The sequence below is a fragment of the Asterias rubens genome, chromosome 5 (assembly GCF_902459465.1).
Source record: "Asterias rubens chromosome 5, eAstRub1.3, whole genome shotgun sequence".
NCBI classification, from domain to species: Eukaryota; Metazoa; Echinodermata; class Asteroidea; order Forcipulatida; family Asteriidae; genus Asterias; species Asterias rubens.
The window spans coordinates 15,821,408-15,840,441 of NC_047066.1; the positions used below are offsets into that span (position 1 = coordinate 15,821,408).

At 41.0% G+C, this 19,034-nt stretch overlaps 1 protein-coding gene across 1 annotated transcript; it reads left to right on the plus strand.

The window, feature by feature from the left end:
* The first annotated feature begins 8,196 nt into the window (after window positions 1-8,196).
* LOC117289999 lies at window positions 8,197-16,631 on the plus strand. Its single transcript, XM_033771206.1, has 3 exons — window positions 8,197-8,321; window positions 11,445-11,590; window positions 12,828-16,631. The coding sequence occupies exons 1-3, from the start codon at window positions 8,279-8,281 to the stop codon at window positions 13,056-13,058; spliced, it is 420 nt and encodes a 139-aa protein (XP_033627097.1). The 5' UTR covers window positions 8,197-8,278; the 3' UTR covers window positions 13,059-16,631.
* The last annotated feature ends 2,403 nt before the right edge of the window (window positions 16,632-19,034 follow it).

The following is a 19,034-nucleotide window of genomic DNA, read 5'->3' on the forward strand; positions in this document are numbered from 1 at the left end:
CCCCTATACAGTAACATCCTGAAGACGAGTATACTGTGTTCGAAACGTCGAGACCACACCGGCTCTTCCCCAGATTGGTTGGTTTTAGAAAAGAAGAAATTCCACAATGTTTCTGTACAAGTATACAACGCCTTAAGGCTCATCACGGCATTATGAAGCCACATTACGGTGTTTTAAAGTCACATTTATCGCGTTATACAGCCATCATTAAGGGAAGTTGAGCTGACGTTACGCGAGTAAAGGCCGGTTTATAGTCGGTCGCGCGATGGTCGCGCGACAGAAATCTTGCGCGCAATCCTAAGACTGAGGCCTAAAAACCGTGTCTTTTTATGATCGCGCGTCGAGATTTCCGACGCCCGACCATCGCGCGACCGACTATAACTCGGCCTTAAAAACGTGAACGTGAACGTCAAAAAATTGTGTCGTTTCTAGGTGACGTCACCACGACGTCTGCACGTACGTACCTCACGTGAGAAATTGTAATTTGTACGTATGCTTAAAGGCAGTGGACACTATTGGTAATTACTCAAAATAATTATTAGCATAAAACCTTACTTGGTAACGAGAAATGGGGAGAGGTTGATGGTATAAAACACTGTGAGAAACGGCTCCCTCTGAAGTGACGTAGTTTTCGAGAAAGAAGTAATTTTCCACGAATTTGATTTCGAGACCTCAGAATTAGACTTTGAGGTCTCGAAATCAAGCATCTGAGAGCACACAACTTCGTGTGACAAGGGTGTTTTTTCTGTTATAGTTATCTCGCAACTTCGACGACCAATTGAGCTCAAATTTTCACCGGGTTTGTTATTTTATGCAAATGTTGAGATACACCAAGGGAGAAGACTGGTCCTTGACATTTACCAATATGTCCAGTATCTTTAAAACTTGAGATTTTTATAATTTTTTTTGTTGACGTTTACGCTCACGAAACGTGCAGCGAAACCTCGCCATTATCACGTTAAAAAGCCCTCGTCTATAATTAACACCTCTACGGATAAATAACGCCCCAAACTTTGCGGCGTTATAACCAACCATGGTAAACATGTCATGGGTTAAAACCGAAAAGCACGTCTGCTGGCAAATAAAACAAGTCAGTTTCTGCTTGCATTATTCTTAAACGAGCCTGTTTTACCTGTATTGTCGTCTACTTTTTTGTTTGATAAGATAATCTGACATGAATTCAAAAACATTGGGAAAACATTTAAATTATAACATGGAACCTTATACAAACTTAATATTTTACTCCTGGAAATGGTGGGGGAGAGGGGGGGGGGGTCATGTGTTGTTACGTTTTGTACCTGTTAGTATACGAAGACGACAGTGCATCATAGAGCTACATATATATGCGCACAATGGTTTGCTCTTCCAAAACGGTGACGTTGCTTTCCCCTTTACAACTATAATGGTCCTGTCCATAACATGTATAAGTGGTATAAGACCTAGCATAAGCAATGCTTAAGTGCTTTCCATAAAATATATAAGACCAAAACACGAACATAGTGGGGGGGGGAGGGAGGGTGGAGGGTGAGATGGGGGGGGGGGGGAAACCCTTTATATAGTCACTGTTACTAACGGGGAACTGAATGACATCCAACCACTCGAAAGATTAAACAAGATATACGTATTAATATTTGTGTTTTACCCATAAACCGACGTGTGTTGTCTGCTCAGTACTTTCCCGAGTTTTGTGGAAAAAAATCACAGGAATTTTATTCGGGTGGGATTCTAACCCACGACCATTGTAATTCTAGAGGAGTGTCTTTCCATGGTGGAAGGAAGAGAAGGAGCTCAAACGCCCCGCAAACCCGCAGAGTAACAAATGAATACCCTGACAATGCCCCTGTCTGACCAGTGGAAAAAGATAGGAAACCTCCAGCTGGACGGCCGATTAACGAGCAGGAATAGATCTCTTTGTATAGAACGTGTGGTACCGCCAGACTGCGCCGTTGCCTTCGTGTAAAGTTGAATCATTGGAGACAAGAATTGTGAATATACACGTTTTCATTTACCGTTTGTGGTGTTTCACGGAAACATTATGGCATATTTTTACATTTTTTGTGACTTTCCGGTCACTAGCGGTGGTTCAAAATTTGTTTATTAGCACACGAGGGTGGTTGGTATTCAATTGTGTTTTTCGATTTGGTGGGCACAAGTGTACAAAATTTTTATCAGGTCTCAAAAAAGTTGTTTTTTTCTGTATTATATCCATACGACATACGACACCAAAGTTGAGTGAAGAACCAAGTGCGCACGCGCAAACTCGCACACGCCAGGTCGCCCATTGTCTGTATAAGGTATGTGGGTGATTATATTACGAGGTGTCGTTAAACGACCGCGGTACCACAGGTTCGACTTTTGAAGTCCCTTCGTTTGAGCTCCTTCTCTTCCTTCCTCCATGGTCTTACTAACTATAGACCACCAAGATTGCCCGGTAGCTAGAGGCAGTTCGAATCATGTTATGACAGCGGGTACCGCATCAATATAGGCCTATGCATTATACACCATTAGAGATGTATGTAAGAAGAAAAAAACATCTGCAAAGATATTAAAAAGCAAATAACTTAAAGAAGTTTGAGGTACGGTAGAGAATAAAAGAAAAATAGAATGAACAAAATAATAATACCCTGGATTTGAATTAATGGCCGTCTGCTCATGCATTAGTGACACTCTATTGAAATCAACGAATGGAATAATTGAATAATCCCGACTGAAGCATACCTGAGAAAAAAATGGGCAGACAGAAATTTTCTGAGGAAAAATCAGGGTCAGGTTGAGATTCACCAAGGGAGAAGACTGGTCCTTGACATTTACCAATGTGTCCAGTATCTTTAAAACTTGAGATTTTTATAATTTTTTTGTTGACGTTCACGCTCACGAAACGTGCAGCGAAACCTCGCCATTATCACGTTAAAAAGCCCTCGTCTATAATTAACACCCCTACGGATAAATAACGCCCCAAACTTTGCGGCGTTATAACAACCATGGTAAACATGTCATGGGTTAACACCGGAAAGCACGTCTGCTGGCAAATAAAAAAAATCAGTTTCTGCTTGCATTATTCTTAAACGAGCCTACTTTTTTGTTTGATAAGATAATCTGACATGAATTCAAAAACAAAATACATTTTTTATAAAACTTATTTTGGGAAAACATTAAAATTATAACATGGAACCTTATACACCTGGAAATGTTCGGGGAGGAGGGGGGGGGGGTCATGTGTTGTTACGTTTTGTACCTGTTAGTATACGAAGACGACAGTGCATCATAGAGCTACATATATATGCGCACAATGGTTTGCTCTTCCAAAACGGTGACGTTGCTTTCCCCTTTACAACTATAATGGTCCTGTCCATAACATGTATAAGTGGTATAAGACCTAGCATAAGCAATGCTTAAGTGCTTTCCATAAAATATATAAGACCAAAACACGAACATAGTGGGGGGGGGGAGGGTGGAGGGTGAGATGGGGGGGGAAACCCTTTGTATAGTCACTGTTACTAACGGGGAACTGAATGACATCCAACCACTCGAAAGATTAAACAAGATATACGTATTAATATTTGGTTTTTACCCATAAACCGACGTGTGTTGTCTGCTCAGTACTTTCCCGAGTTTTGTGGAAAAAAATCACAGGAATTTTATTCGGGTGGGATTCTAACCCACGACCATTGTAATTCTAGAGGAGTGTCTTTCCATGGTGGAAGGAAGAGAAGGAGCTCAAACGCCCCGCAAACCCGCAGAGTAACAAATGAATACCCTGACAATGCCCCTGTCTGACCAGTGGAAAAAGATAGGAAACCTCCAGCTGGACGGCCGATTAACGAGCAGGAATAGATCTCTTTGTATAGAACGTGTGGTACCGCCAGACTGCGCCGTTGCCTTCGTGTAAAGTTGAATCATTGGAGACAAGAATTGTGAATATACACGTTTTCATTTACCGTTTGTGGTGTTTCACGGAAACATTATGGCATATTTTTACATTTTTTGTGACTTTCCGGTCACTAGCGGTGGTTCAAAATTTGTTTATTAGCACACGAGGGTGGTTGGTATTCAATTGTGTTTTTCGATTTGGTGGGCACAAGTGTACAAAATTTTTATCAGGTCTCAAAAAAGTTGTTTTTTTCTGTATTATATCCATACGACATACGACACCAAAGTTGAGTGAAGAACCAAGTGCGCACGCGCAAACTCGCACACGCCAGGTCGCCCATTGTCTGTATTAGGTATGTGGGTGATTATATTACGAGGTGTCGTTAAACGACCGCGGTACCACAGGTTCGACTTTTGAAGTCCCTTCGTTTGAGCTCCTTCTCTTCCTTCCTCCATGGTCTTACTAACTATAGACCACCAAGATTGCCCGGTAGCTAGAGGCAGTTCGAATCATGTTATGACAGCGGGTACCGCATCAATATAGGCCTATGCATTATACACCATTAGAGATGTATGTAAGAAGAAAAAAACATCTGCAAAGATATTAAAAAGCAAATAACTTAAAGAAGTTTGAGGTACGGTAGAGAATAAAAGAAAAATAGAATGAACAAAATAATAATACCCTGGATTTGAATTAATGGCCGTCTGCTCATGCATTAGTGACACTCTATTGAAATCAACGAATGGAATAATTGAATAATCCCGACTGAAGCATACCTGAGAAAAAAATGGGCAGACAGAAATTTTCTGAGGAAAAATCAGGGTCAGGTTGAGATTCACCAAGGGAGAAGACTGGTCCTTGACATTTACCAATGTGTCCAGTATCTTTAAAACTTGAGATTTTTATAATTTTTTTGTTGACGTTCACGCTCACGAAACGTGCAGCGAAACCTCGCCATTATCACGTTAAAAAGCCCTCGTCTATAATTAACACCCCTACGGATAAATAACGCCCCAAACTTTGCGGCGTTATAACAACCATGGTAAACATGTCATGGGTTAACACCGGAAAGCACGTCTGCTGGCAAATAAAAAAAGTCAGTTTCTGCTTGCATTATTCTTAAACGAGCCTACTTTTTTGTTTGATAAGATAATCTGACATGAATTCAAAAACAAAATACATTTTTTATAAAACTTATTTTGGGAAAACATTAAAATTATAACATGGAACCTTATACACCTGGAAATGTTCGGGGAGGAGGGGGGGGGGGGGGTCATGTGTTGTTACGTTTTGTACCTGTTAGTATACGAAGACGACAGTGCATCATAGAGCTACATATATATGCGCACAATGGTTTGCTCTTCCAAAACGGTGACGTTGCTTTCCCCTTTACAACTATAATGGTCCTGTCCATAACATGTATAAGTGGTATAAGACCTAGCATAAGCAATGCTTAAGTGCTTTCCATAAAATATATAAGACCAAAACACGAACATAGTGGGGGGGGGGGGGGGAGGGTGGAGGGTGAGATGGGGGGGGGGGGGAAACCCTTTATATAGTCACTGTTACTAACGGGGAACTGAATGACATCCAACCACTCGAAAGATTAAACAAGATATACGTATTAATATTTGGTTTTTACCCATAAACCGACGTGTGTTGTCTGCTCAGTACTTTCCCGAGTTTTGTGGAAAAAAATCACAGGAATTTTATTCGGGTGGGATTCTAACCCACGACCATTGTAATTCTAGAGGAGTGTCTTTCCATGGTGGAAGGAAGAGAAGGAGCTCAAACGCCCCGCAAACCCGCAGAGTAACAAATGAATACCCTGACAATGCCCCTGTCTGACCAGTGGAAAAAGATAGGAAACCTCCAGCTGGACGGCCGATTAACGAGCAGGAATAGATCTCTTTGTATAGAACGTGTGGTACCGCCAGACTGCGCCGTTGCCTTCGTGTAAAGTTGAATCATTGGAGACAAGAATTGTGAATATACACGTTTTCATTTACCGTTTGTGGTGTTTCACGGAAACATTATGGCATATTTTTACATTTTTTGTGACTTTCCGGTCACTAGCGGTGGTTCAAAATTTGTTTATTAGCACACGAGGGTGGTTGGTATTCAATTGTGTTTTTCGATTTGGTGGGCACAAGTGTACAAAATTTTTATCAGGTCTCAAAAAAGTTGTTTTTTTCTGTATTATATCCATACGACATACGACACCAAAGTTGAGTGAAGAACCAAGTGCGCACGCGCAAACTCGCACACGCCAGGTCGCCCATTGTCTGTATAAGGTATGTGGGTGATTATATTACGAGGTGTCGTTAAACGACCGCGGTACCACAGGTTCGACTTTTGAAGTCCCTTCGTTTGAGCTCCTTCTCTTCCTTCCTCCATGGTCTTACTAACTATAGACCACCAAGATTGCCCGGTAGCTAGAGGCAGTTCGAATCATGTTATGACAGCGGGTACCGCATCAATATAGGCCTATGCATTATACACCATTAGAGATGTATGTAAGAAGAAAAAAACATCTGCAAAGATATTAAAAAGCAAATAACTTAAAGAAGTTTGAGGTACGGTAGAGAATAAAAGAAAAATAGAATGAACAAAATAATAATACCCTGGATTTGAATTAATGGCCGTCTGCTCATGCATTAGTGACATTCTATTGAAATCAACGAATGGAATAATTTAATAATCCCGACTGAAGCATACCTGAGAAAAAAATGGGCAGACAGAAATTTTCTGAGGAAAAATCAGGGTCAGGTTGAGATACACCAAGGGAGAAGACTGGTCCTTGACATTTACCAATGTGTCCAGTATCTTTAAAACTTGAGATTTTTATAATTTTTTTGTTGACGTTCACGCTCACGAAACGTGCAGCGAAACCTCGCCATTATCACGTTAAAAAGCCCTCGTCTATAACTAACACCCCTACGGATAAATAACGCCCCAAACTTTGCGGCGTTTTAACAACCATGGTAAACATGTCATGGGTAAACACCGGAAAGCACGTCTGCTGGCAAATAAAAAAAATCAGTTTCTGCTTGCATTATTCTTAAACGAGCCTACTTTTTTGTTTGATAAGATAATCTGACATGAATTCAAAAACAAAATACATTTTTTATAAAACTTATTTTGGGAAAACATTAAAATTATAACATGGAACCTTATACACCTGGAAATGTTCGGGGAGGAGGGGGGGGGGGGGTCATGTGTTGTTACGTTTTGTACCTGTTAGTATACGAAGACGACAGTGCATCATAGAGCTACATATATATGCGCACAATGGTTTGCTCTTCCAAAACGGTGACGTTGCTTTCCCCTTTACAACTATAATGGTCCTGTCCATAACATGTATAAGTGGTATAAGACCTAGCATAAGCAATGCTTAAGTGCTTTCCATAAAATATATTAGATCAAAACACGAACATAGTGGGGGGGGGGGAGGGAGGGTGGAGGGTGAGATGGGGGGGGGGAACCCTTTATATAGTCACTGTTACTAACGGGGAACTGAATGACATCCAACCACTCGAAAGATTAAACAAGATATATGTATTAATATTTGGTTTTAACCCATAAACCGACGTGTGTTGTCTGCTCAGTACTTTCCCGAGTTTTGTGGAAAAAAAATCACAGGCATTTTATTCGGGTGGGATTCTAACCCACGACCATTGTAATTCTAGAGGAGTGTCTTTCCATGGAGGAAGGAAGAGAAGGAGCTCAAACGCCCCGAATGAGCTATCAGGTTTGTTATTTTATATATATATAAGTTCTGATACACGAAGTGTGGGCCTTTGGACAATACTGTTTACCGATGTTGTGTGATTGCTATGAGTTCCTTCACATGAATACTGAACTTAGATATACTGCACGTAGTTCATGTTTTCCCCCAAAGAAGTATGACGGATTACTCAATTCAAAATTAACAAGTCAGTAAAAAGGCTTCACGCTCCATTAACTCTTTTCACTCCATACAGGTAGTGGGTCTCAATAACTAGTTTCATCAGTTAAATTTTTATAAAAAACGTGAAGGTTTCCATAGAAAAAAAAACTCGAAATATTTGTTTGTATTAATATGCAAGCAGCTTGATCGAAAATGTAAACCTTTATGATCCACAAATTAACTCACTAATTTTTACCAAACTTGAGGTTTAGATGTTATTTCAGTTTCTAAAGAGGACACCACAGCTCGTTATGTATGCAAAACACGCTGCGTGCGTGCGTCACATGAATATTTGCATTAAATAAATTTAAAGCACTAAAAATTGAGAAGTTGCGCAGGTCATGGTAATGACACAAATTGGGCGTTAGTGCAGACACGTCAACGTTCAGTCAGTACACATCGGCCATCTTTTTCCTCGACATTAAAGAGTTGCAGTGAATAATTTCCGGATCAACATCATGATGAGATCTACGACTTTATTCTTTGCGATTGCGATCAGTGGTAAGTCAACCCGTAACAATTAAGAAGATGTTAAACACATTCTAAAGGCAGAACAGTTCTTTTTTGGAACTGAGAAGTTTCTCGAAAAAAACTCCACGAAAAATCTACTCGCGGTAGCAGAGTATAATTACAGCAAGACAGTTTTCTAAAGAACAAACCCTACCTGGCAAGTAGATATGCACATGGTGTTACCGCAAACCAAGTATATAAGAAGATGTTATCAATCAATTAAAATCTTGACAAAAATACTCGATAACTTTTGTGAAACTTTCATGATCAATATAAAACTTGACAAAATTCATGCAAAGTATAACTTTACATCGATAATAAGTCACTTGTGTATTAAAATTTGGGTGAATTTGTAGATAAATCGTGTTATATTTTACAAAGTAATATTTAGGCTATACAATTTTACTTTTACCATTCATTTTGTATGTGTATTTTATACCCAGCAGCAAGTAGACATGTACATGGTGTTACCACAAACGTTGTAAATTTGTGTTTGTTTGTTTGAATCTTGTTGTGGTAGCTCATAAACGTTCGAAAGGCATATTCATGTCCTGAACTACACGATGCAATTTTCGTTAATTTAACTGATTTTGCTGACTCAATAGTATCCCTGATTACTAATTTAGTTTCCTGGTGTCCCATGAAGCAGTATGCATGCTGGCTGAACTGGGGCTGAGTGAAGAAGGGCTCCAATCTCAGATCCAGTTTTGTAATCCACTTTTTTCAACAACAGAGTCCTTTGAAAAAGAGGAAAAAATAACAAGTGTCCCAGCTCCACGTTAAAATGTTGTAAACGAATTGTCATTGCTATTATTCAAGTTAAAGTGCACTTTGTGTCGAAATCCCACAACGTTCGATGACGTCATATTTCGGTATTTTTCGCTTTATATCTGAATTCTAACAATGATATTAATGGTTTTAAATGATTGAGCAATGAATTTGACTGGAGTTTACATCAGACCCGTTTGCTTTTGCATTCCGATGACGTCATGCTTTTTTAAAAGTACAATGATATTGACAAAATAGACCCTTCCCATGAAATATGTAAATTGCACGTAGCGCGTGCGCACTAACGTTTTGGTTGGCAATGAGGGAACATCGCGCTGTTTTGTACATAGTCTTGGTTCAAGACTCTCCTGGATTTGTCACAAAAGGGCGCGCTATCACTCCAACGGGCTATCAACCACGAACCGCTATCACCCGAGAACCGCTATCACAGGAGAGTCTTGGCACATTCGTTAAATCTCCCCCCAAATGAATGGGCGGGCTCTGCGGGAAACGTACGCACGCGCATTATGTTTCCCCCCGATTTTGGGGGGAGATTTAACGAATGTGCCAAGACTCTCCTGCGATAGCGGTTCTCGGGTGATAGCGGTTCGTGGTTGATAGCGGTTCGTGGTTGATAGCGCGTTGGGGGTGATAGCGCGACCTCTTGTGACAAATCCAGGAGTGTCTTGAACCAAGACTATTTTGTACACGGCTAATGGGTGCGCGACGCAGACGCGACTGCGCGTCTGCTTGGTGCACAACTCCATAGACCTTTTCGCAAATACCGGGGCGCGCACGTAACGCTTGGAATTAGGTGCATTGTGGTCTTGCTGGTATCCAAATTTGATCCATATCTATCCCACAATGCACCTCATTCAACAGTCTGCGCTTGCGCATTGGTATTTGCGATAAGGTCTATGGCGTTTGTCAACCAACAGGGTCTGTACGCATGCGTGAATGTAATTAGTATATTTAATGGGAAGGGTCCATTTGAATGAGGAATAAAAGGGGAGCGACGAGCTCTTACACGGCCGTTTAAAGCCGGCAGGGTCGAATTGCCGTGTGATAAAGACCCGAGCCACAGGCGAGGGCCTTTAGCGCACGGCAACGACCCTGCAAGGTTTTAAACGGACATTCCCATTCATAAATGCCCTTTTGTTAAAAAACGTTAAAAATACAATAGACCTTATGCACATGACGTCATTTCAGTAGGGCGCCCTCACCTAGAGGTCAGAAGGAGGTTGTTCATTGGCCAATCATGTGCGCCGCACATACAAATCTGTGCGATTCGATTGTTTCGTCACCGTTTTTCCACTAAAATGGCCGCTGAATGACGTCAATGCATAAGGTCTATTACAGACACTTTGACATTTGAAAATTCGAGGTTTGAAATATTTTTTCCCAACACTTTGTGAAGAATCTCTTCGATGCGCGTGGGTTGTGTGTACGCGCGCGCGCTTAGATTACGCGCTGATAGCTATAAATTGCGTTCCGCGTGATAATCTTGCACGCCCGACACGCGGAAGCCAGCTTGTTATAAACAGCTCCAGTGTGCATTAACAAAAGGTTTATGCAGACCCACGTGACGCGCTCTCCACCAATAGGAGTAGAGAAACTGTCTGGGGTATTTATGAATGCAGGTTTACAGACTTGTATTCCCCAATTTCATTAGGACGCTATCCAATGCACAATTAGAAACCGAGTCGACCACAAATTGTTTTTCACTTGAAGCCCCCTACAAAAGGGCTTTCCCAAAACGAAGGAAAATGTATCAGTGAGGAGCGTAGATATTAGGGGATTCCCCGTACTGAACAGGGCCCAATTTCATAGAGCTGCTTAGCACGACAAATTTGCTAAGCATAAAATGTCTACCTTGACAAAAACAGGATAACCAACCAAATTTCCACGTGATTTTCAGGATAAGCAAACAACAGCTGAATACCAGTAACAAGCAATTTGCAACAAGTGGAAATTTGGTTGGTTATCCTGTTTTTATCAGAGAAAAAGTTTTATGCTAAGCAAAGATTGTGCTAAGCAGCTCTGTAAAATTGGGCCCAGATTGCCACGAAATTAGAGCTTGGTGTTTCTTTTCTATCGAGTTGGACAATTTGTTTTTGGAAATGTGGCTGCCTGTACAAACACAAAGAACCTAGGTATTATATGTCTGTGACTGTCTGGTACATTTAGCTCACATAATGATCTCGGGGCCTGCCGCGGCTGGTGTTTGGTGGTGAACAACAAACCTAATTAACTGTATGCATTTCACCAATAGCTGTATTTTGTGATGTTTGATTTGTTATAATGTTTATTGAGTTGAAAGTGTGATACTGTTTTTTTTTCTTTAAGTGTTTGCTGGGTCCAGTTCGCTTATAAGTCAATGTTGGTTGTGTAACAGTGACGACCACAGTGACTGCTTTGGTAACAATGTGGACACATCAGCACTCCTTCAAACTCATCCAACTTGGACAAGATATTGTGACAATGGATGCGCAGTAAGCATGTGGTCATGTAATCCCCTTTTTCTTTTTTAATTATAATAATGTTTTCAACACAACCATGAAAATTTGGAGAAGAAAAAAATACATCATAATTACAATAAAATGATAATCATGGACCTCTAAAAAGCTTTCGATACTGTTAATCTGGATTTGCTTTTATCAAAACTAAACTATTATGGTTATAGAGGGGTTGCCTTGGAGTGGGTTTGGGAATTACCTTACTAATCGAAGTAAATTTGTACCAATTAATGAAACTATATCATCCCTCCACGAAATTTCACGTGGAGTTCCACAGGGCTCCATACTTGGACCTCTGTTATTTTCCATTTATATTAATGATTTTCATAAATCCTCAGATATGATTTCATTTATTCTTTTTGCTAATAACAGCAATTTGTTTATACACATCCTAACCCTCACATATTTTTTTTCGAACGGTGAATACAGAGCTTAAAAATGTCAATAAGTGGCTTAAAGCCAATAGGTTGTCTCTTAATATTAAGAAAACTAACTTTATGTTCTTCAGTAAAAAACACAAAATCAAAGTTCCAAAATCAGAAAACACATAAAGTCGATGACATTTATCTTTTACAGCTTGGGACCTTCGTGCATCAGCTTCACAATAAAAAAAACCCTGCCCAACACTATATGTTCAATGTTCAGCAAAAATCTAGATATCCACTCTCACATCACTAGGCAGTCTACTGATTTCCATCAACCATATGATCGTACTAACTAAAAAAAGTGTCAAGCATGAAGGACCTAAGCCGCAGAATTCCTTGAATACCTCTTTGAAAATATACAGAGTTTATTCTTATTTAAGCGGAAACTAAAAATTCAATTAATCAGCAAATATTTATAAGCAGACCTTCTTTATTCCAACCTCGATTTTTTTGCATTTTTCTGGCAATGCCGATCAAGTGGATTTATGCTTAATTCATAAAACAATTTTTTTTAAACGTACGAACTCACGACCTGGACCGTACATGCACCTAGCACGTGTGTTTACTCTACGCATTGCATGCAAAGTCTGCCTCGATTGACGTCACAAAAGGAGTAGGCGGAGTCAGCCCCCCCAAACAACTTTATATACTTTTTAAACCATAACAAACGAAAATAAATTGTTTTATTGTTCATAAAGCATATACTCTTATGTTTGAAAGAAAGAAAAAATTATATTTTCTGGTGACTTTAACCCAGTTATAAATATTCCGTTTAAACAATTTTTCAGAAAGAAAAGTTGACAGACAATAGCGTGGTTGCCAGAGGTTGCTTTGATGGACGCCTCGAGAAATCCCTATGCAATACATCTGAAGGTTATTGCGCTATCGACACCAACCCAATGCGTCTATACTGCATTTACTGCTGCGACGGCAACAAGTGCAACGGTGCAGGTTCTCTCACGATGAGTATGGCTGCGGCTATGGCTACGATCCTGGCTGCGTTTGTTCTCAAGGCTTAGACTCTGACTACGGCTGCTAATGGGAGACTTGTGGGACGCTTGGTGGCAGCAGACTTACCAGGTAAAGGCAATAGGTCTCGGGAATGAGCCCCTGCTCAGAACTACGTAAACAATGGCAATTGACCTGGTAAGTCTGCTGCCACCTAGCGTTCCAAAGTCTCCCATTGCTACGGATCTCCAATAATGAGGTAGCTATAGCAGTCTCAGCAGAGTTGTTTACATAAAGAAAGAAAAAAGGTTATCCATGCATTTTACGTACTATTCAAATTGACACTGACTAACCCTCTGAGCAGCCCCGGAAACATATCATATTGGATGGTCACTGGGCGCGATCGAAAGGCAGATTGCATTATGAGTAAATAATAACTGTCTTCGTTGGACAAAGTCCTAATTATTGTCGTTGGGAGACCGAGGTGACAGCAGACTCACCAGGTAAAATTTCCATAGACTAGCTATCCCAGAGTGCATTGTGACCTTATTCACCAGTTAGCGCTTGTGCAATGGGTATTTGCGAAAAAGGTCTAATAGTGGGGCGGCATAGCTAACCTATCGTGCATTTTGTGATAAAAGCATCAAATTTGGCACAGATGTAGAGAATAGTATTCTGAACAAAACTGGATATTGGGCCATCGCAAATTCCGTCCCTAGGGGCCGTGGCGGCCATTTTGAAAAATGGCCGCCAAATACTACTGTTTTATGGGCATATTGGCTTAGAAATCAACACCAGAATTTACAAATGTCATTAATAGGCACTTATCATCTTCTGAAATGATTGTGTAATAATTTAAGCAATGTTAAAAGCACATTAAAGGGGCATTTTGCATCTTAAAGGGGCATTTGGCCACTTTTCACCAAAAAAGACCGCCAAATACCCGTTTTAGGGGCATGTTTGCATACAAATCAACACCAGCATTTACTAATGTCATTAAAAGGTACTTAACATCTTCTGAAATGATTGTTTAATAATTTAAGCAATGTTAAAATCATATTAAAGGGGTATGTTGCATCTTAAAGGGGGTATTTAGCAACTTGTCATCAAATTCTTCCATTTTGCAATCATCTTTTTCACATAATAAAAACACAGCAAAATAAAAAACTCAGCAAAAAGCTCTGGAATGATAAACCTATCCTTTTTACCCAATTAAATTAAAAATTGCAAAAATTGTTAAATATTAACACCCCTTTAACTCATAAGTTATGTTAAGATCAGTAGAATAATATTATGATTGTTTCTCAAGAACCTAAAAAATGGTTCACTAGTCATTATCAACTAAAAATGTCGATGTCGGGATTGCTGTACTATTATTCGGCCACCGGGGATCACAACCATGATGGAAATATTGAAGCTACGATCTCCCATTGTGGTCAGTTCAAATCAACTTGTCACAAGGCCCCTTCACATTCCCCACACACGTCTGTGCATTCAAATGCAGATATGATGCATGTGCACTTTTCTCCACACATTCTTGTGTTGCAGTACATCTTACGAGTTCATAGCAGGCTTGGGAGGCATCTGGTAGTGTTTTCCAATACGGTTCAAACAGACCATCATCTGTCTCGGTCCAGCCCCATCTGGTGAAAGGAAGTGCTGGATTGAGAAGCATGAGACAGGAATCTAAAGAGCTCTGTCTTGATGCTGTCTACACGAAGACGTTCTTGCAAATTCTTGGTATGGCAGTTTCTGCAACTGCACGTCTGCGTATGCCCTTCTCACGCTTTGCTCTAGCTGTACCTATCAGGAAATTGTCTATATACGCGAAACCAGATCGACACGTGACGCTTTATGAAACTGTGAGGTAAATGTTTGTAATGAAGTAATTGTTTGTATATTTCTCAAAGTCCTTTCTGCAGCAGGCCTTATCATCAGTATGATAACTGATCCATCAAGAACTATGCTGCTAGTCATAGGAGCCTCAGAGTGTTCCTCACTAAATTGTTCCAAGCACACAAGAAGATCACTTTTGGTACATAGATACAGGTTTCTGCCACCATAGAGTGCTGGGGAAATGCTTGGTTCTCGTGTCAACAAAATTCTTCCAGGTTTCCGTATCTATTCTGACAGTCAATATAGAGCAACTGAGCGAGAAGAGTGCCAGGTCAGATTTAAGTGAAGTTATCTGCTGCTTTCCGCTCATGGTGGTTGGTTTAGTAAAGCGTTTAAACAGCTTCAGCTTACTGGATGGATCACATCGTTGAAGGTTTGACCTTTCCATAAGACATTCTCTGATGAAACCTTTGAACTGTTCTTAACCATTTTCTTAGCATGTTGCACACTCTGAACATGGTCTGCAATCTCTTACTAGGTCAGTGCTCCATTCTCGAGGCAAAGCCGATATCACAGAGACAGGTGTGGATGGCACACGATGCCAAGAGAAGGGAGTTTGCAGCGGATCTACAGAGTGGTGAGGATATAATGCACTTCTTTAAGATTGCCAAGCAGATGGCAAGGAGCGGCAGGATGTGACTGGTGCGAACGGTGTCAATAATGACGATTGTAGCATGGTGACGGATAGTGACCTTCACTATCCGTCACCAGCAGGTGTTGAGAAAATACACGGAGCGGTTGCTTTATGTGGAGAATGAGTGAGACAGGGAGGTGGAAAGTGGAGTGTGGAGGGTCCTTTTTGCCTCCTCTGAAGCTCACCAAATCTGGGAAGGCCGCTGGTCTATCCGGAGTGTCATGGTTAATGAGAAGTTGAAGGCCTCTACAGGTGTCAGCTTACAGTGGTTGACGGCATTTTGGCAGAATTACACATTCCCGCATGCAGCACAACATCTTGGTTCCCCTGTTTATAGTGAGGGTGACCCTTTGGAGTGTGGCTCTTTCAGAACAATCAAGATCCTGGATCAGGCGATGAATGTGTGGGAGAGAGTACTTGAGGTATGGCTGAAGAAGCAGGTGGAGATTGATGAGATGCAGTTTGGCTTTATGCCGGGAGAGGAACTACTGATGCCATTGTCATTGCCATGCAGGAACAATTTCTGGCCAGGAATAAGACGCTATACCTCAGATTTGTTTATCTTGAGAAGGCTTTTGACTGGATACCAAGGAAGCGGGTTGGTAAGGAGTGGCTGACAAGAGCTGTGATGATGTTTTGCTTTGGTGCTAGTACGGTGGCGAGGACAGGCACAGGGGATAGTAGGAGTTTTAAGGTGAAGGTTGTTGTATATCAGGGCTCGGTACTGAGCCCCCTGGTGCTTGCTACTGTTTAGATGTGGTGTCACAAAGACGTGAGGCAAGTTGCCTGGGACATGACAGACGACCTGGTTCTTATAGCAGAGACAAGAGAGCAGTTACAGGCAAAGATGGCAACATGGAGAGATTTTCTGGGTCTGAAGATCAGTGCTGGGAAGACCAAGGTGAGGGTTAGTCAAGTCAGGGATGGGTCAATGACAAGCTCTGGTGTATGGCCTTGTGGTGTGTGTGGGAAGGGTGGCGTGATGGTAGTCTTCATGCTGCCAGCGTCACGTTCTCCTGTAAGAGATGTCGGGGTGATAGTTCACAGCGTGAGGAAGAGAGAAGCGGGTCCAGAGGTCTGTGGCGACATGTATGAGCTAACTGGGTGACATGCTGGGTGCAGCATTGACATCACGCATGAGGAGTGGATGGGAAAAAAAATTGACACCAACGGCGCAGCCCCTGAAGATGATGGGCCAGGTAATACACGACCTGTGATGACTGAAGCTTCATGGTGTACGGCTGCGAAACATGGCCCATGGGGGTGGGGCACATCCAGCAGATGGAACGAGCAGAGGTGAGAATTATCAGGTGGATTTGTGGGGCGTCTCTGGCTGACAGGCTGTCAAGTGAGGAACTGAGGAGGAGAGTCAGCATCGGGATCAGCATCGTATTGGGGAGGCACAGGCTGAGGTGATTTGGCCGTTTGGAGAGATAGGAAGATGCAAACTGGGTCATGAGGTGTCTCAGAATAATTGAGGGTGGGCCCACTTCAGTTTGCCGACCAGTAAGACGTGGCAGAGCTCTGTGTCAAATGACATGGAACTAACTGCTTGACACCTCTATCTGCTTGTACAAAGTGTGTAGTTACTTATTGATAGTTGCCAACAACTTTGCAGACCTGTTAAATAGTTTCGTAGCCGCATAGAAGCTCACTTTCAAGAAGATTTTGCATAATGATATAGAGACAACATTGGCTTTTGGCGGCCATATTGGCGGCCACTTTGAAAATTGGTCGCCAAAATTACTCCTCTATCCGTACAAAGTGCGCAGTCACTTATTAATAGTTGCCAACACCTTTGCAGACCAGTGTTGTAGCCTCGTAGAAGCTCACATTTAAAAAGATTTTGCACAATACTATAGAGACAAAAGTGGCTTTTGGCGGCCATTTTGAAAAATGGTTGCCAAATTTACCCCTCTATAAAGAAGGTACGTCGTCACCTATTAATAGTTGCCAACACCTTTGCAGACCAGTTAAACAATTATGTAGCCGCATAGAAGCTCACATTTAAGAAGATTTTGCATAATAATATAGTGACAAAAATGGCTTTTGGCGGCCATATTGGCGGCCATATTGAAAAAAGGGGCCGCCAAAATGACTCCTCTACCGTACAAAGTGCGCAGTCACTTATTAATAGTTGCCACTACCTTTGCAGACCAGTTCCACAGTATCATAGCCTCAAAGAAGCTCACATTTAAGTAGGTTTTGCATTAAAAATAGAGATAAAAGTGGCTTTTGGCGGCCATTTTTTAAAATGGCCGCCAAAGCCACTAGGGGCAGAAATTGAAATGGCCCAATATCCAAATATTTTCGTACCATATTAATTGACCTATATCCCAAATCCCTTGCTTTTATCACAAAATGCACGATTGTTATTAAATTTTGTGTTATGCCGCCTCACTATAATGTTTTCGTTGGTCTGAGCATGCGCTCATGGAGAACAATGGACATTTAACTGGTAAGTCTGCTGCCACGAATCGTACCAAAAGTCTCTTATTGTCTGAACAGACTAATAAATGTTCTCTGGACCCACACACTAAAGATTGAATCATTCTGAAAATGTATGAAGATTACATGTTTTAAAAATCGAAGGATTAAGTTTTTGTGCACACAGTAAGATTTGTGTGTGCACTGGTTAAAGGCTATCTGACATTCCACGCTAATTGTCGACCTCTGAGCCGAGTTTACCAACCCAGAATTCATTTTGAGTAAAAAAAGGTTATGTTTACAAAATAAATCAGCGGAATTTCTCCATTTTGTAGTTGAAGTTGGTCCTTCCGTCAGCGCCCCCTTGGCTGCTCTGAGAGTTAAAGGGACAAGTTGCCTTGGATAGGGCGAGTTGGTCTTTGTAACCGTTTGTTATAAATTGCATAGTGTGGTTCGAAAGATGCTTTGAAAGTAGAATATAATAATCCACACAAATAATATGCCTCGAACTAATTGTAGCTTTTCCTTAAATGTCATAACCTAACACGGCGCTCTAATTTGCAAAGTGGAATTTTTGACCCATCAAACTGGCTGACCGTGTTATAGTTCGCAAAGCAGAAGGAAAACTACACAATTTTGGCCATTTCGGTCGGCCATTCATTTTTGAGAACCCAAATTTGACTCCACAAGTTAGAGCGCCGTGTTAGTTCATAACGTAGGCCTAGGCCTATAACGAAAAGCGTACAATTTCGAGGAATATTTGTGTGGGTTATTATATTCTACTTTCAAAACATCTTTCTAACCATATTATGCATTTCATGTTATGCAAACGGTTTTAAATGCTTTTCATAGACCACGTCACCCGATCCAAAGGCAACTAGTCCCTTTATAACATAAAGTCGTTAGTAAATGAATACTTTCTATACTTTTATATTTACCCTGAGATTTCTTTTAAATATCGATTTGTATTGTTTTTACTATATTATAGAGAGTTTTTATACTGACAATAGATCGTTCACTTTAAGACTGTGTTTCAAATACACAGGACAGACACAAGGTCAATAAAACTATGAATATTCACGTCAGGTAT